This window comes from Eschrichtius robustus, chromosome 6 (genome assembly GCF_028021215.1).
Source record: "Eschrichtius robustus isolate mEscRob2 chromosome 6, mEscRob2.pri, whole genome shotgun sequence".
Taxonomy (NCBI): Eukaryota; Metazoa; Chordata; class Mammalia; order Artiodactyla; family Eschrichtiidae; genus Eschrichtius; species Eschrichtius robustus.
Genome location: NC_090829.1, coordinates 81,370,812 through 81,394,385, shown reverse-complemented (window position 1 = coordinate 81,394,385; position 23,574 = coordinate 81,370,812). Strand labels below are relative to the sequence as shown.

General features: G+C 42.4%; 1 protein-coding gene across 5 annotated transcripts in view; it reads right to left on the bottom strand.

The window, feature by feature from the left end:
* The window catches only part of B4GALT4 (beta-1,4-galactosyltransferase 4), a 55,651-nt gene extending 32,634 nt beyond the window's left edge, over positions 1-23,017 (bottom strand). For 4 of the 5 annotated variants that reach the window (XR_011074322.1, XR_011074323.1, XR_011074324.1 and 1 more), the window contains exons 1-3: positions 22,942-23,017; positions 5,492-5,890; positions 2,123-2,355 (exon numbers count right to left, since the gene is read on the bottom strand). Coding sequence is in view for 2 of the 5 variants with exons in the window: in XM_068546700.1 (XP_068402801.1) it covers positions 2,123-2,355; positions 5,492-5,744 (486 nt within the window). In the remaining 3 variants the exon portion in view is untranslated. Of the gene's footprint in view, positions 1-2,122; positions 2,356-5,491; positions 5,891-22,677; positions 22,827-22,941 lie in introns of those variants that run through there. The other variant, XM_068546701.1, reaches the window with a different exon arrangement.
* Between the last annotated feature and the right edge of the window lie 557 nt (positions 23,018-23,574).

Here is a 23,574-nt window from a genome sequence, read left to right as displayed (position 1 = left end):
GTTTGGAGTTTCAGTTTTGCAAGATGAAAGATTAGTTGGGATTATTTGCACAATGTGAACAAACTTAACTCTACTGAACTCTACAATAAAAATGGTTAAAATGGTAAATTTTATGTTATGGGTTTTTTACAACAATTTTAAAAAAAAACATAGTTTTAAAATACTCATAAAGATAACTCTAAAAAACTTTTAAACATACCTTTATTTATTCCATGTAAAACCACAAAACCTTTCTTACATACCAGTCATGCCAAGTAGAATCACTGCTTCACTATTCAGCTCTTAGCTAATCCCAATCTTACCCCATGTAACAAATTTACACTAAGCTCCCCCAAAAATATAGCTTGCCAGAAAGGATCAAGAAATCCTGACCTATAAACAGAGAAGGTTACTGCTCATATACCTAAGCTACTTAAAAGTCTCGTGGAATCACTGTAAGAGAACCTGGATTTAAAACTTCATGGCAGACACTAATCCTCATAGTGGCCTTACAGAGGAGATTCCTTACTGGGTAAGGAAAGAACACAAATAAACCAGTAATATAATCAAAGCTATAGTATGGAACAATTTTTTACAGTAGTAATTTTTTCATGGCTATTTGGATCAAATTCCTTAAGAATAAATTCCAGTTCAATAAACAGTTTATCATAACGAAAGTATAGGCAGTTCTCAGAACTCACCACAGTACTTTCCTGAAAAGAATAACATAAAACAGACATATTTTTCTATTCATAAAAATATATGCTGGGGGTTGCTGTCCTGAGTAAGAACTCTGAATGACTAACAATGTTAAAAACAAAAATAATGATAAACCAATATAACAGTTAAACTTTGTTTCAAATCCTCACAAAATGGGGATAGATGTAATATATATATACACATTAATTTTTAAGAGCCCCAGTTTATTATAAAGTATACATTGTAGAACAGCATCCTCTGATCTGTCAAAAGTTTTCCTAAAACAAATATTACCAGTTATAACCAATATTAGGCATAAAGTTAATGATTTTCCTTGCATTCGGAGCATTTGTAAGGATTTGAGGGGGAATTATTTGGACGGCCCAGGACAATTTTGAAAAGATAGCCATGTACAGTTGTTGATGTCTTATTTTTCTTTCAATAAATGTTAATACCAGATAGAGGCACCTTAAATCACCCACTCCACTTAGAGCCAAACTCTTCAAAGCAGGCTACACTAATACTTACCGTGTTCCTACTAAATCATGCTTTTGGAAGCCAAAAAAGTGAATCATAAAAGTGAAAACTAGGGGCTTCCCTGGTGGCACAGTGGTTAAGAATCTGCCTGCCAATGCAGGGGACACGGGTTCGATCCCTGGTCCAGGAAGATCCCACATGCCGCGGAGCAACTAAGCCCATGAGCCACAACTCCTGAGCCTGTGCTCTAGAGCCTGTGAGCCACAACTACTGAGCCCGCGTGCTCCAACTACTTAAGCCCGCACGCCTAGAGCCTGTGCTCCGCAATGAGAAGCCACCGCAATGAGAAGCCCGCGCACCACAATGAAAGAGTAGCCCGCGCTCGCCGCAACTAGAGAAAGCCCACACGCAGCAAAGAAGACCCGATAGAGCCAAAAATAAATAAATAAATAAAATAAATTTATTTTTTAAAAAAAAGTGAAAACTAAACATAATGTTCTACATAATAGATAGTGGCAAAGTTAAAGGCAGAAAGGTGGAGTCATAGAATTCCATGGCGATTAACACACAGTAGTCAACTCCTCTGTCTAGATCCCCATTGAATAGCCAGGCTCAATAATAAAGCACAGTTCCAACATCTCACTGTGTAGTGTATAGCAAATGCAGAAGGCAACATAAGGTCAGTCCCAGGGGAATATCTTTGGGCTGTCATTGTCTGACATGGAAGGGCTCACGAAAGAAAACAGGCTTCCTCCAGAGGATCACTTAAGAGCCAGTAAAATTTCCCAGCACTTATCCCATTATTCCACACTCTGGGAAGAGAAGTGCCTTTACTACTTTCAAGGATAAATGAGATAAGAGACCTCACCTTTGATGATAGTTTGATGCCCTTTTACCCAAGACAGACGAAGCGCCTCACAGAGAGGAGGGTGTGGCGGGCAGAGGCCTGGTCTGCCCACACACTCACCTGGTGGATGACATAGATGCCATACTCCAGCTGCTGCCTCTGCAAGAAGGGGTGAAGGTGTTCCAGCAGGTACAGCAGGTGCTTCTCTCTGTGCCGGTGAGGGATGAGGATGGCGACCCGCTGCAAAGCCCTGCATTCCTCAGGGTGATACCGGCCTCTGTGCACCTCGGGGTTTTCTGCCTGTACTTCTTCCAGAGTGAGATCTGGTTTGAAAACGAGCTTGTTCTGGCCTTCTACAATAAAAACAGGACACAGGAACTAACAGGAGCAAAGCTCATCAAAGGCTGATGGGCCTACAGGAGCTAGTACACGTCACACACTCTGTGCTAGTTGCCTGGCACACAGTGAGCACTATCGTAAAGCCTCATTTGGTCACGAACTATAACCACAGAATCTATGACTCAGGTTATTGGCTGCAAAAACAAGCAAATGACATACAAGAGCATTCTCTTGTGCTGGGTAACCAGTCCTGGCTCTATGATTCATCCGTAAGTAGAAAATACACTCTGTTCTGAGGACCCTGGTGAAGAGCAAAGGTCAGGGGTAGACTGAACAACTTCAAATTTGCTCTAACCTCTTTTCCTTCTCAAAATTCCAAAGGGGGGGGCGGAAAAAAAAACGGAAGCCTCACCCACGGAATGAATGAATCAATCGATCCAACTTTATTTGTTGTCATTAAAAAAAAAAAAATTCCAAAGGAGGGTGAAGTCTCTTAAAGATCAAGAGCATTCCATGGAATCAAGCTCACGGACAAGGCGCTTTTCCCTAAGGTCCTTCCCTAAGCTCTTGAGAGCTATTCTAACTCCCTGAAGGTAAAGCAGCGAAAGGAAATAGAAACTAGCCTCCCTCCCTAACTCAGCAGCAACAGGTATGGGCAACACCGCAAGAATCCTCCCATTGTTCCACGAGGCAAAATCCCCAATGGGGCATTTGCTCAGTGAGTCTGGACACAGCCTGACTGGATGAAACGCAAGACCATCCATGGTAACCAATCTCATGCAAGGCTTTAAAGATAAGGCTGAAGCCACTGACCCTCCCCTCAGACCCGAATGAACAGGGAATACTGACTGGTAGGAGAGGAGGCAGAGCTCTGGTTAGGGAACACGCTTTTTACAACTCGGGACCTCCCTGGCATCCAGTGGTTAGGACTCCGCGCTTCCACTGCAGCGGGCACGGGTTCCATCCCTGGTCGGGGAACGAAGACCCCACATGCCACGCAGCGTGGCCAACAAAAAACAAAAACAAGAAAAACTCCACATATACTGTCCAAGATACTTGCAAACTGAGCTATCTTCTTCTGAGTAAAGCAGTCACCCACCTTTCCCATGTATGTCACTGTGCCTTGCTCCATGTGACCATCTCGTACCCTGGCCATGGCTGTTTAGACCAGGCTCTACTGTCCACAACATGGCTGAAAGACTCTGCCCAACAGCACCAAGAGCAAATAACTGACCTACAAGTGCCTTTCCACAAGGGTCTACACACAAGACATAGAGTCAGCAGGCAGTAATCCCTAAAAACAAACAAGAAAAGGAGTTACAAGGAAAGGCAAGCTACCAGAGCTGCTGGGAGACGACGGGATGGCTGTTGAGATGTCTTCCTGTGTAGCCTGTTCATAAGCCCCATCATCTGAATTAACCTGACCGTGTCTCTGCTCCTGGCCCCGGAAAGAGCCCCATGCGACAGGTCTGACGTAAACCAGTCCCCTTGCTCACTCCCTCATTGTAGTAGCTTATTATGTGCCTAATCTTCGGGTGCCTGCTTCCACTCACTCTAGCAGTCTCCCTTACCGCCCCCGTGATTATTTTCTCAAGTTTTATTCCTTCTTGGGTCACTAATGGCCCATCTTAATTTGTCGCTACTTATGTCGCCCTCTGGATCCATACTCAGTACTGTGTCACTGCCCATCTGTTTTCATGAATGCATTTGTTGCTTAAGTATGTTGAGAGAATTCTGAACAAGGGGGATGATACAGTCAGATCTGCATTTCAATAACTCATTTTGCTATCTCAACTTGTGTAATCTGTGAGCAGAACAATCTCCCTTGAACAATCCGGAATAATGTTTTGGCTTTTCCATGACTGAGTAAAGAGAAGCAGCATGCCAGTATGAGCACAGTACAAGTCTGTGATGCAATCAGGAAAAAGGACCTGCAGGTTTTGTGCCGCTAAGAGCAAGAAGCCTCTGAAGAGCCCTAGACTGCCCCACAGATAGCCAATTAAGTGTATGCAGAGAGCCACCTCTGCAGGACCAGGGAGGACCTCTGGACTTCATAGAGCTGGAAAGGATCACCGTGCCTTCATCCTGCCTGCACACTGTCTCCTGGGGAAGAAGGGCAAACATGTAAACAATACACTGACCAGTACAACAACAGAAACAAAGGTGGGCACCCAGGGAGCCTAAGATTCACTCTGGGGCAGTCCCAGAAACCTTTCTGGGAGAGAAGTGATCTAAACTAGATTTCTGATGACTAGACAGGAATCCGCCAGACACACATGGGCTGAGGAAAGGCATTCTGGAAAAACACTCCAAGGATTATCTGGAGAACTATAAGTACTTCGATGTTGTGGAGAATTAGAGGTCTGGTAGAACCTTTGTGGGTTACATAGAATATCACTGTGGAGTTTTTCCTAATTAATGTGCTCCCTAAGACCAACTTCTTAGTCATTTAAATTGAAAGGCCAGATGTCAAAGGAGAATCAAAACATACAACATATTTAAGAAATAAACACAGAAATAAACTAAGACAACATTGAAAACATACTATCCTGTCCCTCGGCTCCATACGGTGGGCCAAGGGGATGTTAACAGATAGGACATGAGTGGAAGCTTGGATGTGCTGTCATTTCCCTGCAGATGCCAGGAGAACATGCCCAGGTTAGCCCGCTGGTCCCAGGAGGATGAGAAACACGTGGAGCAGAGCCACCGGCCTGGGTCAACCGACCCCCAGCCCATCACACATGCCTATTGACATGCCTGCTGAGACTTCTGCAGCTGCAGGATCAAATTGGGTATGTTCACATAATAAATACTATCTGTCAGCAATACAAACACAGCTCACAAACATAATGCTGAGCAACAGAAGCCAGACACAATAGAGTACATAGTGTATGTTTCCAATTATGTACAGTTCAAAAAAATCTAATGGATGGAATATAAGCTTGGAGTAAGGGTCGTGACTGAAAGAAGCATCTCTGGGGTTCTGGGAAGATTCCATTTCTTAATTTACATACTGGTTCCACTGGTATGTTCATTTTGTGAAACTTAAGTGAGCTGCACACTTCTGATTTTTGTACTTTTCTGTACATTTGTTATATTCAAATAAAAAGTGTATGTACTACTTGTTAAAAAGAAAAAATAAATACTTACTGAGGTGTGGAGACACAGAAGAGCAGTTGTTCAGGTTTGCTTTTTTCACAGAGGCTTCCTCTGTCACAGTTCCTTTCTCCCCCAAAACTAAACCCTTGTTCAAACTAGCCATGAGATCCTTTGCTTTAGGAATCTCTTGAATAGCACCCACAAAGTAGTTACTGGTGGCCCACCCAACCACCGTCAGGCATAAAGTAAAAAGCAACAGTAATCGGAATTTGTAGGAAAGGTGGAAAGTCACGTTGAAGCTCATGTCTTTTATTATGTGAGCAATAGGTATCTCTCCGCCTCACTGCAGGCAGGAAGCTTCAAGTTCAGCTTTTCCAATCTGATTGCAAACCTGATGACAACTGACAGTGCAATGCCTGCTTCTGCTTGGTAGTTCCGCTCCAGCAATCCCTAAAATGCAATCACAAAGACATGCTTTTTCAGATGGAAATCCTATCCTGAAATTATTCACATTAGCACAAACTGAAAACCTATCCCCAACCGATCTTGATTAACAGTAGTGGGAGTTCTCCAATGAGAGTTTAGAGACCAGAAAACCAGAGATTTTGGAGGTAGAAGGATCCAACCATCTATACACCACAGGAGTTCTCTCTGGGTTATCACCCTAGCTGTCATTCACCCCAGAAGAAAAGCCATTTCCAGATGCTGCACCGGTGGTGACAGCAAAGAAGAGAAGGTCAATGCCTCCTCAGTTCTGAGCTGGCACAGCCCAAAATTCAGTCCTAATGGTTCTCTTTCTTAGTTGCCCCTTCCTGGCACAGCTTTAAGGGAAGGTGAACTCTTGTTCTAGGGCATATTTTGACCCAAAGAGAAAATAAGGGAAAAGACAAAAGCTCTTCTCCCTCTGTGAGAGCTGGAAAAACATGTTCCTTGAAACAGAGGATGAAAAATCAAGGATTTTTCAGTTATCAGTGTTATCGTCACAATGAGACATTGGCACAGGGCACATCCCAAGAGGTTGGGGAGACGGCAAGGAACACAAAAGGATGTCAACACAGGAGGCCAAATATCTGTAAGAATAAGAGAACTACAGCACAGTGTTTAAGATCTGGGGTTTGGGTTTAGACAGAAACTATGAAACCTCGAGCCCATCACGTCACTGAGCCTTGGTCTCCTTACCTGTAAAATGGGGATAAAAATTGTACCTTCCCAGAGAAGTTATTGAGGGACTGGATGACCTAATATATTAATACATAAAGTGTTAGCCCACCTCCTGATACACAGTAAGCACCCACTAAGTGGTGACCATCACTGTTGTGATTGTTATATTATTTTACTTTACATTAAATGACTCTACACTAGGGATGACCTACAGGCAGACACACTGGTGGCTGCCAGAATCACCACTCTACTGTACTGTATTTCTGTCAGTTGATGGGTTGTTATTTTGATTTCATACTTCAATTGCATGTAGTGGGATAGTATGGATTCACCTGTGAGAGGTGGCTATGCTCTTAGTTCCTGAAAAAATCCAGTTTCTGAGGCCACATAGCTGAGGGCCCTCCCTGGACCATGGTAAATGCACTAAGATGATGAAGGCTACTTGGCAAGGCCCCACATCCTCTCTGCATTATCAAAACCACGTCTCTCCTCAAATTCTAAACGTGTTATCAGGAGAGCGTGGGAAATGCTAAAGCCAGGACACAGAATCTCCACAGCAAACATATCCTCAAATAAATGGACAGAATGGAGACCAAAATATATTCTGTGCCAAAATAACACAAAAACATGTATGATTAAATCTTAAGTAACAAAAAGAAAAACAGAGAATAAACTCTTGCATATGATTACCACTAAAATTATAGAGTTAAGAAAACTCTAGAAAGAAATATGACCAAAAGCTAGCAATAATTCTGTTAGGAGTATGGGATTAGCCAGGGGTACTTTTTACCCTTTTCTTCCATTTTTGTAAAAGTATGACACACTTTTGTCCTTTTGTAATGAAAACAAAGTTGATTTTTTACATGAGATGTGAGGGACTTCCCTGGTGGTCCAGTGGCTAAGACTCCACCCTCCCAATGCAGGGGGCCCGGGTTCCATCCCTGGTCAGGCAACTAGATCCTGTATGCTGCAACTAAGGATCCCACAGGCCGCAACAAAGATTCCGCGTGCCGCAACAAAGAGCCCACACTGCATGCCACAACTAAGACCTGGCACAGCCAAATAAATAAATAAATATTTTATAAATAAATAAATAAATAAATAAATGAGATGTGGGGATGTGGTAATTTACTGTGAAAAACAAAAACAAAAACAAAACACCCGGACTTCCCTGGTGGCGCAGTGGTTAAGAATCCGCCTGCCAATGCAGGGGACACAGGTTCGAGCCCTGGTCCGGGAAGATCCCACATGCCGCGGAGCAACTACGCCCATGAGCCACAACTACTGAGCCCGCGCACCTAGAGCCCGTGCTCCGCATCAAGAGAAGCCACCGTAATGAGAAGCCCATGCACTGCAACAAAGAGCAGCCCCCCGCTCGCTGCAACTAGAGAAAGCCCGTGTGCGGCAACGAAGACCCAACACAGCCAAAAATTAATTAATCAATTAATTAATTAAAAAAAAACACCCTTAGCAACTCTCAAGATAGCCTCTCACTTACTAAAGGGTAGTATTCCAAAATTTTAGCTCTACATGAGTTTGAGGGAAACCTAGAACGCATTTCTCTCTAGACACCATGTTATAAACGTAGGTTAGGTTCCTGGATCAAACCACAGGAGAGAAGATTTGGCCCAGGAAGCAATTAAACAGTATGGCCTGTGTTTAGGGTCTTGTTTAGGGTCTTTAGGCCTTGTTTAGGGTCTTGCTGAAGGCAGTAATACTAATTAGAAGATTAATCGTTAATAAGAAGAGTGATTCATTTGTGCATTTACTCTGTGCCATGCACTGGGGCTAAACCACTTGTATTAACTTACTTCTCATCTCAACTTTGTGAGGTAAGAATTATTAGTCTCCTCATTTTATAGAGGAGAAAATGAAGGTTGAGAGATTACGGAACTTGCCTGAGTTCACACAACTACTAAGTGGTACAGCTGGGGTCTGAGCCCACGTGCTCAGCTCCAAAGCCTGGGCTTCTGCCACATCCTTCACATGGACGTTTCAGTCTCTTTCCTCCCCTTTGTACCTGGGTGTGCCCAGCACAAACCCTTGAAACATGCAGCCTTCTACCTGTCTCTTCCTGTCCCTTTCCTTGGGACTGTCTCTGAAATAGCTTCCTGGAGGTCTGTTCTCTTCCCTCCAGGTAACAGTAAGTCTGCAGTTTTCTGGAGCCAGACTACCTCTTGCAGACTTAATGGCAGGAGGCTTAAATGCTAGGATTGGCAATAGTTTTTGATAAAATCTCAGTCTTGGGAAAGTTAGACAGGGAACATTGTTCTTCTAAGAGCTGCTTATAGAGGGATAATGTTTCAAGAGAGATCTGCCCGGCCTGCTTATCAGCTAAGTGATCGAAGGCAAACACTCTCCCCACGTTTCCATTTCCCCAGCTATAAAACGATTTTTAAAAATTAACTTAATTTACAACATGGCTACAAGAATTTAATGAGATGACACAGCAAACACACCTAGTACATTCCCAAGGACATAATAAATATCTGTTGACTCTGATTACCAATATGATTCATGCTCAAATTTTACCAGAATGCTAACCAAGATGTTATCTCTGGAATTACATATTGAAATACATATTGAATAATTTTATTTTCTATTTCTCTGTAATTTCCTGTTTTTCTTTCAATGAGTATATACCACTCTTATAATTAAAAAATAATAATAATGATTTTTTTTTTAATGTCTGAAACATTTATATTAACATATTTCCATACAAATAACCCAATGAAAGTTTAGTATTAGTTGTTTTGTTTGTTTTTATATACTGCAGGTTCTTATTAGGCATCAATTTTATACACATCAGTGTATACATGTCAATCCCAATCGCCCAATTCAGCACACCACCATCCCCACCTCACCGCAGTTTTCCCCCCTTGGTGTCCATATGTCCATTCTCTACATCTGTGTCTCAACTTCTGCCCTGCAAACTGGCTCATCTGTACCATTTTTCTAGGTTCCACATACATGCATTAATATACGATATTTGCTTTTCTCTTTCTGACTTACTTCACTTCGTATGACAGTCTCTAGATCCATCCACGTCTCAACAAATGACTCAATTTCGTTCCTTTTTATGGCTGAGTAATATTCCATTGTATATATGTACCACATCTTCTTTATCCATTCGTCTGCTGATGGGCATTTAGGTTGCTTCCATGACCTGGCTATTGTAAATAGTGCTGCAATGAACATTCGGGTGCATGTGTCTTTTTGAATTACGGTTTTCTCTGGGTATATGCCCAGTAGTGGGATTGCTGGGTCATATGGTAATTCTATTTTTAGTTTTTTAAGGAACCTCCATATTGATCTCCATAGTGGCTGTATCAATTTACATTCCCACCAACAGTGCAAGAGGGTTCCCTTTTCTCCACACCCTCTCCAGCATTTGTTGTTTGTAGATTTTCTGATGATGCCCATTCTAACAGGAGTGAGGTGATACCTCATTGTAGTTTTGATTTGCATTTCTCTAATAATTAGTGATGTTGAGCATCTTTTCATGTGCTTCATGGCCGTCTGTATGTCTTCTTTGGAGAAATGTCTATTTAGGTCTTCTGCCCATTTTTGGATTGGGGTGTTTGTTTCTTTGATATTGAGCTGAATGAGCTGTTTATATATTTTGGAGATTAATCCTTTGTCCGTTGATTCATTTGCAAATATTTTCTCCCATTCTGAGGGTTGTCTTTTCGTCTTGTTTATGGTTTCCTTTGCTGTGCAAAAGCTTTGAAGTTTCATTAGGTCCCACTTGTTTATTTTTGTTTTTATTTCCATTACTCTAGGAGGTGGATCAGAAAAGATCTTGCTGTGATTTATGTCAAAGAGTGTTCTTCCTATGTTTTCCTCTAAGAGTTTTATAGTGTCCAGTCTTATATTTAGGTCTCTAATCCATTTTGAGTTTATTTTTGTGTATGGTGTTAGGGAGTATTCTAATTTCATTCTTTTACATGTAGCTGTCCAGTTTTCCCAGCACCACTTATTGAAGAGACTGTCTTTTCTCCATTGTATATCTTTGCCTCCTTTGTCATAGATTAGTTGACCATAGGTGCGTGGGTTAATCTCTGGGCTTTCTATCTTGTTCCATTGATCTATGTTTCTGTTTTTGTGCCAGTACCATATTGTCTTGATTACTGTAGCTTTGTAGTACAGTCTGAAGTCAGGGAGTCTGATTCCTCCAGCTCCATTTTTTTGCCTCAAGACTGCTTTGGCTATTCGGGGTCTTTTGTGTCTCCATACAAATTTTAAGATGATTTGTTCTAGCTCCGTAAAAAATGCCATTGGTAATTTGATAGGGATTGCATTGAATCTGTAGATTGCTTTGGGTAGTATACTCATTTTCACAATGTTGATTCTTCCAATCCAAGAACATGGTATATCTCTCCATCTGTTGGTATCATCTTTAATTTCTTTCATCAGTGTCTTATCGTTTTCTGCATACAGGTCTTTTGTCTCCCTAGGTAGGTTTATTCCTACGTATTTTATTCTTTTTGTTGCAATGGTAAATGGGAGTGTTTCCATAATTTCTCTTTCAGATTTTTCATCATTAGTGTATAGGAATGCAAGAGATTTCTGTGCATTAATTTTGTATCCTGCAACTTTACCATAGTCATTAATTAGCTCTAGCAGTTTTCTGGTGGCAGTTTTAGGATTCTCTATGTATAGTATCATGTCATCCGCAAACAGTGACAGTTTTACTTCTTCTTTTCCAATTTGTATTCCTTTTATTTCTTTTTCTTCTCTGATTGCCGTGGCTAGGACTTCCAGAACTATGTTGAATAATAGTGGTGAGAGTGGACATCCTTGTCTTGTTCCTGATCTTAGAGGAAATGCTTTCAGTTTTTCACCATTGAGAATGATGTTTGCTGTGGGTTTGTCATATATGGCCTTTATTATGTTGAGGTAGGTTCCCTCTATGCCCACTTTCTGGAGAGTTTTTATCAGAAATGGGTGTTGAATTTTGTCAAAAGCTTTTTCTGCATCTATTGAGATGATCATATGGTTTTTATTCTTCAATTTGTTAATATGGTGTATCACATTGATTGATTTGCGTATATTGAAGAATCCTTGCATCCCTGGGATAAATCCCACTTGATCGTGGTGTATGATCCTTTTAATGTGTTGTTGGATTCTGTTTGCTAGTATTTTGTTGAGGATTTTTGCATCTATATTCATCAGTGATATTGGTCTGTAATTTTCTTTTTTTGTAGTGTCTGTCTGGTTTTGGTATCAGGGTGATGGTGGCCTCATAGAATGAGTTTGGGAGTGTTCCTTCCTCTGCAATTTTTTGGAAGAGTTTGAGAAGGATGGGTGTTAGCTCTTCTCTAAATGTTTGATAGAATTCACCTGTGAAGCCATCTGGTCCTGGACTTTTGTTTGTTGGAAGATTTTTAATCACAGTTTCAATTTCATTACTTGTGATTGGTCTGTTCATATTTTCTGTTTCTTCCTGGTTCAGTCTTGGAAGGTTATACCTTTCTAAAAATGTGTCCATTTCTTCCAGGTTGTCCATTTTATTGGCATAAAGTTGCTTGTAGTAGTCTCTTAGGATGCTTTGTATTTCTGCGGTGTCTGTTGTAACTTCTCCTTTTTCATTTCTGATTTTATTGATTTGAGTCCTCTCCCTCTTTTTCTTGATGAGTCTGGCTAATGGCTTATCAATTTTGTTTATCTTCTCAAAGAACCAACTTTTAGTTTTATTGATCTTTGCTATTGTTTTCTTTGTTTCTATTTCATTTATTTCTGCTCTGATCTTTATGATTTCTTTCCTTCTGCTAACTTTGGGTTTTGTTTGTTCTTCTTTCTCTAGTTTCTTTAGGTGTAAGGTTAGATTGTTTACTTGAGATTTTTCTTGTTTCTTTAGGTAGGCTTGTATAGCTATAAACTTCCCTCTTAGAACCGCTTTTGCTGCATCCCATAGGTTTTGGGTCGTCATGTTTTCATTGTCATTTGTCTCTAGGTATTTTTTTATTTCCTCTTTGATTTCTTCAGTGATCTCTTGGTTATTTAGTAACGCATTGTTTAACCTCCATGTGTTTGTCTTTTTTACGTTTTTTTCCCTGTAATTCATTTCTAATCTCATCGCGTTGTGGTCAGAAAAGATGCTTGATATGATTTCAATTTTCTTAAATTTACTGAGGCTTGATTTGTGACCCAAGATGTGATCTATCCTGGAGAATGTTCCGTGCGCACTTGAGAAGAATGTGTAATCTGCTGTTTTTGGATGGAATGTCCTATATATCTCAATTAAATCTATCTGGTCTATTGTGTCATTTAAAGCTTCTGTTTCCTTATTTATTTTCATTTTGGATGATCTGTCCATTGGTGTAAGTGAAGTATTAAAGTCCCCCACTATTATTGTGTTACTGTCGATTTCCTCTTTTATAGCTGTTAGCAGTTGCCTTATGTATTGAGGTGCTCCTATGTTGGGTGCATATATATTTATAATTGTTATATCTTCTTCTTGGATTGATCCCTGGATCATTATGTAGTGTCCTTCCTTGTCTCTTGTAACATTCTTTATTTTAAAGTCTATTTTATCTGATATGAGTATAGCTACTCCAGCTTTCTTTTGATTTCCATTTGCATGGAATATCTTTTTCCATCCCCTCACTTTCAGTCTGTATGTGTCCCTAGGTCTAAAGTGGGTCTCTTGTAGACAGCATATATATGGGTCTTGTTTTTGTATCCATTCAGCCAGTCTATGTCTTTTGGTTGGGGCATTTAATCCATTCACGTTTAAGGTAATTATCGATATGTATGTTCCTATGACCATTTTCTTAATTGTTTTGGGTTTGTTTTTGTAGGTCCTTTTCTTCTCTTGTGTTTCCCACTTAGAGAAGTTCCTTTAGCATTTGTTGTAGAGCTGGTTTGGTGGTGCTGAATTCTCTTAGCTTTTGCTTGTCTGTAAAGCTTTTGATTTCTCCATCAAATCTAAATGAGATCCTTGCCGGGTAGAGTAATCTTGGTTGTAGGTTCTTCCCTTTCATCACTTTAAGTATATCATGCCACTCCCTTCTGGCTTGCAGAGTTTCTGCTGAGAAATCAGCTGTTAACCTTATGGGAGTTCCCTTGTATGTTATTTGTCGTTTTTCCCTTGCTGCTTTCAATAATTTTTCTTTGTCTTTAATTTTTGCCACTTTGATTACTATGTGTCTCGGCGTGTTTCTCCTTGGGTTTATTCTGTATGGGACTCTCTGCGCTTCCTGGACTTGGGTGGCTATTTCCTTTCCCATGTTAGGGAAGTTTTCGACTATAATCTCTTCAAATATTTTCTCTGGTCCTTTCTCTCTCTCTTCTCCTTCTGGGACCCCTATAATGCGAATGTTGTTGCGTTTAATGTTGTCCCAGAGGTCTCTTAGGCTGTCTTCATTTCTTTTCATTCATTTTTCTTTAGTCTGTTCCGCAGCAGTGAATTCCACCATTCTGTCTTCCAGGTCACTTATCCGTTCTTCTGCCTCAGTTATTCTGCTATTGATTCCTTCTAGTGTAGTTTTCATTTCAGTTATTGTATTGGTCATCTCTGTTTGTTTGTTCTTTAATTCTTCTAGGTCTTTGTTAATCATTTCTTGCATCTTCTCAATCTTTGCCTCCATTCTTATTCCGAGGTCCTGGATCATCTTCACTATCATTATTCTGAATTCTTTTTCTGGAAGGTTGCCTATCTCCACTTCATTTAGTTGTTTTTCTGGGGTTTTTTCTTGTTCCTTCATCTGGTACATAGCCCTCTGCCTTTTCATCTTCTCTATCTTTCTGTAACTGTGGTTTTTGGTCCACAGGCTGCAGGATTGTAGTTTTTCTTGCTTCTGTTGTCTGCCCTCTGGTGGTTGAGGCTATCTGAGAGGCTTGATGGGAGGCTCTGGTGGTGGGTAGAGCTGACTGTTGCTGTGGCGGTCAGAGCTCAGTAAAACCTTAATCCACTTGACTGTTGATGGGTGGGGCTGGGTTCCCTCCCTGTTGCTGTGGCCGTCAGAGCTCAGTAAAACCTTAATCCACTTGACTGTTGATGGGTGGGGCTGGGTTCCCTCCCTGTTGGTTGTTTTGCCTGAGGCAACCCAACACTGGAGCCTACCTGGGCTCTTTGGTGGGGTTAATGGCAGACTCTGGGAGGGCTCATGCCAAGGAGAACTTCCCAGAACCTCTGCTGCCAGTGTCCTTATCCCCACGGTGAAACAGCGCCACCACTCGCCTCTGCAGGAGACCCCCCAACACCAGCAGATAGGTCTGGTTCAGTCTCCCCCAGGGTCACTGCTCCTTCCCCTGGGTCCTGATGCACACATTACTTTGTGTGTGCCCTCCAAGAGTGGGGTCTCTGTTTCCCCCAGTCCTGTCAAAGTCCTGCAATCAATTCCCACTAGGCTTCAAAGTCTGATTCTCTAGGAATTCCTCCTCCCGTAGCCAGACCCCCAGGTTGGGAAGCCTGACGTGGGGCTCAGAACCTTCACTCCAGTGGGTGGACTTCTGTGGTATAAGTGCTCGCCAGTCTGTGAGCCACCCACCCAGCAGTTATGGGATTTGATTTTACTCTGATTGCGCCCCTCCTACCGTCTCACTGTGGCTTCTCCTCTGCCCTTGGACGTGGGGTATCCTCCTTGGTGAAGTCCAGGGTCTTCCTGTCAATGATTGTCCAGCAGCCAGTTGCGATTCTGGTGCTCTCGCAAGAGGGAGTGAGAGCACGTCCTTCTACTCCGCCATCTTGGTTAATCCTCAAGACTCTGGTTTAAATGAGCTTCTCCACTGGCCTTCCTTTGGGCTCACTTTCAATAATGATTTTTTAAAGAGGGCTCTTTTTAGGGCAGGTCACTCCTGGTTGGTGTTTGGGAAAACATCATCAGATTGGACTTCTTCGTAAAAACATTTAAATAAATGAGAGACCCTGAACTCTCCCTAAAAAGAATTTTCTCTTTCAGTCAAGGCTGTCTTAAGGTGACAGGGGAATCATGGTTATAGAGAACAAATTCAGGTAACATGAAAGAAGTTATCTTAGGGCAAGACTCACCACCCTTTTCCTTTCTAGGTCTGCCCTAGGGTTAGTTCAAAATGACGATGTTCTCATCATTTTGTTTTTCCTCCTCTCAATTCAACCAGTCTTTTCTGAGCACCTGCTATTTTCAGGCATAGTGCTAGGCACCAAGGGAATTAAGGTATAGTCCTTGCACTCAGAGTTTATTTCAGTCCTTCCTTAGATTTTAATGTCTGCAATTTGTTTTCAAATACACCAGCTCCAACCCTGAAAATGGGGGAAATAGTTGAAATAAAATTGGCAAAATATTGAAAAGTACTGAGCAAGGTGATAGGTATCTGAGAGTTCATTTTCTTTTTCACTCTACTTTTTTGTATGCTTGAAATTTTCCATAAACAAAAATCTAGCATGGAAGACAAGTTATAACAAAGGGTATATCAGCATGAATGCCAAGTATCATTCTCATTCTCAGAGAATCTCTATATGCACACATTTTTACACCACCATGGGAGGTCAGGGGAGGACACCAGGTGTCACTCCATAAATATTCACTAAGCACCTAGTACCAGGGAGAAAGGGTGGTCTTCATTCAGCAGCCGAGAGCACTAAAATCAGCATTTCAATGTCTCTAAATCCATCTGGTAATCCTGCAGACACTGGATGTCTCATAGTGGGCAAGATGTGGCCCCAGGCACATGGTCCTATTCCCTTGGGCCTCTCTGGGGTAGCACCAATAAAAAGGCTGATATTTTGCTACTCCTTTTACTCCTGCAGAGCTCCTGAGAGCTGACTATTTGCAAACACATTGTCCTACCTTCCGTGGACCTCTGGTATTCATTCTCCCAATTATAGTTCCTTTACCTGGCTTCTGAGTGATCACTGCCCAGACCCTAAAGAAGCAATGGTTCTGTGAAAATTAATAAAGGGAAACCTCACTGAAGTGGAACTGGGAGGCCAGAAGGGGAGATACAGATCACATCAACACAGACCCCAATAGGAAGAGACCTACCTTGCATCTTTGGCAGGAAGTGACCCCACTTTACTACCACCAGCAGGAGGAAGAAGCTCTTCTCTTTGCCTGGCAACACCTCAGCCAATGACAGACTGTCACAACTCAGTCAATGAAAAGCCACTATATTTCGATCTCCTAGTTTCCTCCAATGGACTTTTTGTTTATAACAGAGCCTCCCAATTTCCCCTTCTCCTCTATAAAAAAGTTTCTTTTCCTTTGCTTTACTGGACTTGCATGTGGTTTGCCATAGTTGCATGCCCCAAATTGCAATTCTTTGCTGCTCCAGAATAAACCCATTTTGCTTGTAAAATAACTGGCTGTTTTATTGTTTTAGGTTAACAGTTCCCTGGGCAGGGGGCAAGGGTGGGATAGAAATGGTGACAGCCATTTACGTGTACAGGTCATTTAAACTCAGACTGAGTTCCTAATGACCAAAACTGGAAGCATTTGAGCAAGAAAATAATGAAGGCATTGTATTTTAACGCACAGAATAAAATGAATAGCCATGAGTCCATACTGATATAAATGATCAAATAAATAAATGGGAAAGGGCAGCTCTTTCTTACAATAAACTTCCAATCAATAGGGAGGCAGGAAATGGGGGGGAAAAATCACCATTAGGCAAACACCACTGTAAATAATTGTTGCAGACAAGATCCACCAATGGGTGCTAAAATTAGTAGGTAAAAATTTGAGTTTAAACAGTTTGCATAGTCTCAAAGTATCTCCCCTCAAATAATTATTAGCTACAAAGGGAAACTTTGTAACTTTATAGTGAAGAAACCTAGCAGATATCACCTTAACCAAGTGATGAAGGTTAATATCACCAGTGATGAGACCTATCAACCTCATGAATCAGTGACGTATTGCACTCTACAAAATAACTAATCAGTACTTTTCTACAGAATAACTTCATTCTACAAAATAACTAACTGGGACTCTTCAAAAGGGTCAAAATAATGAAAAACAAGGCAAAACTGAGGAACTATCTCAGATTGGAGGAGACTAAGGAGAAATAACTAAATGCAAGATAAGATCCTTGATAGCCAGTGGAAACAGAAAAAAATTCATTAGCAGGAAAGCTGATGAAATTCAAATAAAGTCTATAGTTTAGTTAATAGTATTGATAACTGAACAATGGTTATGTAAGGGGCTAATATTAGGGGAAGTTGAGTGAATTCTCTGTATAATATTTGCAACTTTTCTCTAAGTCTAAAGTTAATTAAAATTAAAGTTAAAAAAAAAGTCGAAGACTGTGTATAATCCAAGTCAACATACAGCAGTAAAATTAACTTAATTCTCAAAGAGAATCACTGTTTTTTGTATTCCTAGTGTCTCAAACTGACCTGACACATAGTAGGTGCTAAATTTGGTAAATAATGAATGACTTTCTAGGATATACTAGTTGAAACACACAAGGACACACAATAATCCCAGGTTACTAAAATAAATGTGACATGGTATAAAAGAAGAAAAAATAGAGACTAATAAAGAAGGGGAAAAATTAACTGGTATAAAATTCCATTTGGGGAAGATTTTTAAAATTGAAAAAGGCTCATATACACTACCAAATGTAAAATAGATAGCTAGTGGGAAGCAGCCGCATAGCACACGGAGATCAGCTTGGTGCTCTGTGACCACCTAGAGGGGTGGGATAGGGAGGGTAGGAGGGAGATGCAAGAGGGAGGGGATATGGGGATATATGTATATGTATAGCTGATTCACTTTGTTATACAGCAGAAACTAACACACCATTGTAAAGCAATTATACTCCAATAAAGATGTTAAAAAAGAAAAAGCCTCACCCCCATGCTAGCTCCCTTCGGTCTACTAATACCAACGCTCTCCTAAGGACAGAGGGCCCCATCTCTAATAAATGGCCCTTTCTCTTAGTCATGCCCACCACCTTTTGCTTCTCCGTCATTGAGTTTCCAAAAGCAGTACTCCTCTCTTCTGACTCTGGGAGGAGTTGCTGTCTAGCCTGCCACTTCCTCCCTGAACCCACAGAGCATACCAGAGCAGTGTCCCTGCCTCTGGGCAAGAGCTGCCTGCTGGTCCTGCATCACCTGTTTTACAACAAGGGCTGGCATGAAACAGTCAGGAAACATGAAATCAATTTAACAAGCAAGGGACTGAAATTGTTTTATTTAGTCTTTGTTATGTAGCATGAAAGAATTCCTAAGAATTTCCAATGGGGGATTTTAATGGAGGCTCGTTGTTTACTTATGTGCCATTCTCAGCTATCCCAGAGAATACTGTAGTGGGGTCACTTGAAGTTCCCTTTCTGCAGTTATTAGAGGCACATCAATGAGAAGGCTTGAGAAGGTCTGAAGGTCTGAGGTAATGGAGAAAACAAGGGCTTTGAAGTCACAAAGAGCTGAGTACAAATCTGGTTACCAGATGCATGAATGGCTTTGGGCAAGTGACCTAAATTTGATTCCGTTTTGCCATTTATTTTAAAAACATTTTTCAAAGTGTGGTTCCAAGAGTGCCTATATCAAAGACAGAGGGAAATTTGTTAAAATTGTAGATTCCTGGGCCCTACTCCAGTGCTAATGCGTCAGAACAGCTGGGCCTGGGACTCAGGAAAATGAATTTTTAACAAGCTCCCCAGTTGAGTCTTATACGCATTAAAGTTTGAGAACCACTGAAATAAGAGATCGGACCTGTAATGCAACAGATCACTCAGAAACGTTCATTTTCCTTTGGGTGAGGAAAAGCAGTAAGAAGATACGTGAAAAGGAAATTTTTAAAATGCATTTGAATAGCTTTCAACTCCATCATTTAGAAACTTATTCTAAGAAATAATCAGAGAGGTAGACCACGATATTCGAACCAACATTACTAAAATAACCAAAAATTCAAAAGAATCAGTATGTTAACAATAGGGAGCTGATTTAATTAATTACAATACCTACATATAATGGAACACATGCTTTCCTTAAAATGGTGCTTAAACAACTACATGGGAAAGTATTCATGATAGCTAAGTGAAAAAAAAAAAAAAAAAAAAAACCAGAATATAAAAATGTGCACTGGGGCTTCCCTGGCGGCGCAGTGGTTGAGAATCTGCCTGCCAATGCAGGGGACAAGGGTTCGTGCCCTGGTCTGGGAAGATCCCACATACCGCAGAGCAGCTGAGCCCGTGAGCCACAATTACTGAGCCTGCACGTCTGGAGCCTGTGCTCCGCAACAAGAGAGGCCGCGATAGTGAGAGGCCCGCGCACCGCGATGAAGAGTGGCCCCCACTTGCCACAACTAGAGAAAGTCCTCGCACAGAAACGAAGACCCAACACAGACATAAAAAAAATTAATTAATTAATTTTAAAAAAGAAGTGCATAGAATACAATACAAATTATGCTCTGTATGTGTGGTGTGCATGCATTTTATATATAAAATTCCAGAAAGAATCACTGGTAGTTGTCTCTTAATTATAGATTAGAGAAATTTTATTTCTTCTCAATCTTCTATTTTTTCTAAAATAGGGTTTTTTTATGATCAGAAACAATGTTGTTTTTTCTGATAAAATGACTATATAGTTTTCCTTTAAAGTGTATTAAAATTTAGAGATGACACAATAGACAGGGATTATAATTTACCTAAGTTTAGTAGCAATTCATTCACATAACCTTTAAGGAAATCTGTTCTAAATAGGTCTCAACAAGCCCAAATCTTAAAGAAATACCTCATAGGCTGTCAATAATTTTCCATGCCAGAGAATTCTGGTTTCTGTTTGCGATTCCTATTCCTAGGCTCCACCCTGAGAGACTTTTATTTCCAAGGCCTGACGTGCGGCCAGGTAATCAATATTTTCAACAGGAACCTAGGTACGTTTGAGAAACCATTGTTCATTGGTGGCTTTTAAATTTTTTTTTTTTTTTTTTTTTTTGGCTGTGTTGGGTCTTCCTTTCTGTGCGAGGGCTTTCTCTAGTTGTGGCAAGTGGGGGCCACTCTTCATCGCGGTGCGCGGGCCTCTCATCATCACGGCCTCTCTTGTTGCGGAGCACAGGCTCCAGACGCACAGGCTCAGTAATTGTGGCTCACGGGCCTAGTTGCTCCGTGGCATGTGGGATCTTCCCAGACCAGGGCTTGAACCCGTGTTCCCTGCATTGGCAGGCAGATTCTCAACCACTGCGCCACCAGGGAAGCCCCCATTGGTGGCTTTTAAAAAAGAGAAGAACACCACCACTGACTTGCTTTGAATGTTTCCACTTTGAATTAAAGATCTTCAAAGAAATGGTTAGTTCTCAAGTCTTGCATGCATCTCTGGAAAAAACACACATTATTATTAGCTCATTTTAAAGTAGATACTAAATACTTATCCTATCAAGTGGCCCATAAAATATACTAAGAGAGTTAGTTTTATTGCCCCCTCCAAGACTGTGTAGTCAAACAGTTCAGTACTTCTCTTTAACAGACATTTTTAATCAGATTAAAATTGCACACTGAAGGGAAGCAAAATATGCCACACCAAAATATGCCACTTTGGCATACTGATTACTTTGAATTAAAGTTACTTAAGAAACAGCCAGTGCAAGGACACTTTCACCCTCTTTTCTCCCCTTGAAAGCAGGAGATAAATCTCCCATGTGAAAGGTACCTTTTCTATACGAGGAGGGAACCAGGATCAGGCATCCTTATTATCAGAGATAAAAATTCAAGGTGGAGGGACTTCCCTGGTGGCGCAGTGATTAAGAATCCGCCTGCCAAGGCAGGGACATGGGTTGGATCCCTGGTCTGGGAAGATCCCACATGCCGTGGAGCAACTAAGCCCGTGCACCACAACTACTGACCCCGTGTGCCACAACTACTGAAGCCCACATGCTTAGAGCCGGTGCTCCGCAACAAGAGAAGCCATCGCAATGAGAAGCCCTGAGAAGCCCACGCACCGCAACAAAGAGTAGCCTCCGCGGGCCACAACTAGAGAAAGCCTGCGTGCAGCAACGAAGACCCAACGCGGCCAAAATATAAATTTAAAAAAAAAGAATTCAAGGTGGAAAGCACTGTATCAACTAGAGAAAGGAAGTTGTCTTGCCAATTCTTCACATATGTATTGTTTCTTTGTCTAAAAGATATAAAAGCTGCCTACTTTGGTTACTTCCTTAAGCCTCATATTTTTATGGGATCCCAATGGTATGAAATTTAATGTTTCTCTCCTGTTACTGTTTTATGTCAATTCAATTTAATTATTAGACCAGCCAAAGAACCTGGAAGGGGCGAGAAGAAAAATTTTTCTCCCCTACAACACAAACAGGCACATGAAAATTTTGCAATTTCATGGAGTTTAAAGGCCAACCCTGCTCTAGAAGATAAAATTCCAAAAAGATAAACTATGGTCCTATTAAGCATTCTCTCCTCCCCCAGAGACACATTAAAGCACTCTGGCCCACCAGCCCAGCCCAGGTGCCTAGGATAGCCCTGGGCCCCTCTTTTTAAGCCCACTTTCTCAGCCTGGACCCTGAATCTTATTTATCTCTAACCAAGACTCCTTGACTTTCTTGCATCCTCAATGTTATTTTCCTTTCTTAACAGAAATTTAGAAATTAAAAACAAACAAACAACACCCTCAACCCTCAAATTTCTGTCTTCTTCCTGCTCCCTTTCATCAGCAAACGGCTGGAGAGGTCTCCCTGTGCTCCGGCCGCCTCTGCGTCCTCATCCCTCACCCACTCCTGAACACTCTGCAACCCCGGCACACGCCCACCCTGTTGGTAACTGCTCTCCTGAGCCTACCAACCCAAAGGCCTTTTCTCAGTCCCAATACTCAGGGACGTTTCTGTTTTCTTCAAACCTAGAGTTAGCCCTTATCTAATGGAAGACCGACCACCAACAGATATGGATTGACAGGCACTGGATGGACGCAGAGCCAGACTAAGGGCAGTTATCTGAGGTACTTTAAAATCCTGTCGACCCTCACCACTCGTCGGCCCCTGAAAGTCCCAGGCTGGGATCAGCAATGGGTTTCCCAGTAGAAACGCTGGGGAAAGAGGGCTCCAAGGAGGAAGGGGCTTCTTCACGCTGATTCTCCCGGCAGGGAGAGAGGTGCTGGTGGAGACTCCAGAACCGCGACGCGGGGCCTCGGGGGCCGACCCCTGAATTCCCACCTGGCAGCATCTCGCCTGGGAGCGCCGCGGTGCCGCCCGCACCTGAGCCGGTGCCTCCCGCCGGGCTCGGCCTCCGCAGGCCCCTGCCCGGCCCCGCCGCCTGGGCGGAGGCAGAACGGCCCTCCGAAGGCCCGGCCCGCGCTCGGCTTCGGCGCGGGGGACCGACCCGGCCCGCCGCCCGGGGATGCCCACACGGCGCCCGCCGCCCTCCGCGCGGAACTGCGCTTCCCGGGCGCCGGCGGGGCGGAGGCCCCACTAACTCACCCCTCACGCGGCCTCGACGAGCACCTCCCGGAGAAAGGGAAGGCGGTGAGAAGCGGCCGCGGGGACCGCCCCCGCCGCCCAGGAGGAGGCTCCGGCGCGCCGGCTCCGCCCCCCTCCCGCCCCGGGAGTCGCTTCGGCCGGGCCCGGGGGCGAGTCTGCGCGGTCCTCCACTAGACCGGCCCGACGGATTCCCCGCTCCCCGCTCCGCCACCGCCCCCCACCCCGGCCACCCTCCCCGGGCGATAGAAGGAGCACCTGGAGGGAAAAGGACAGCTTGTCCTTTGGGTGATCTTAATAAAGCATTGTGCCAATACTGCGCTAGAGTCTGGGCGCTTCCCAAATTCCATCCTCGTAAATACTCACAAAGCTTTAGGAAGGAGATAGGAACTTTCCCATTTTACGGAGTAGGAAACGGAGGCTTTAGAAGTTAATAAATTTACCTTACATTACCCTGACAGGTTTCAACTTTGTCAGCTGCACAATGTACCAAATTAACTGACTTTCCCATTTCACAGGACTACTGAGAATATTAACTGAACCAGTTGTGAGACATCCAAATTTCTTCAAAGATATTATTACAAAAAGCCAAGCAGAATCATATTTATACTAAAGATTAGAGTGAAAAATCAGAAT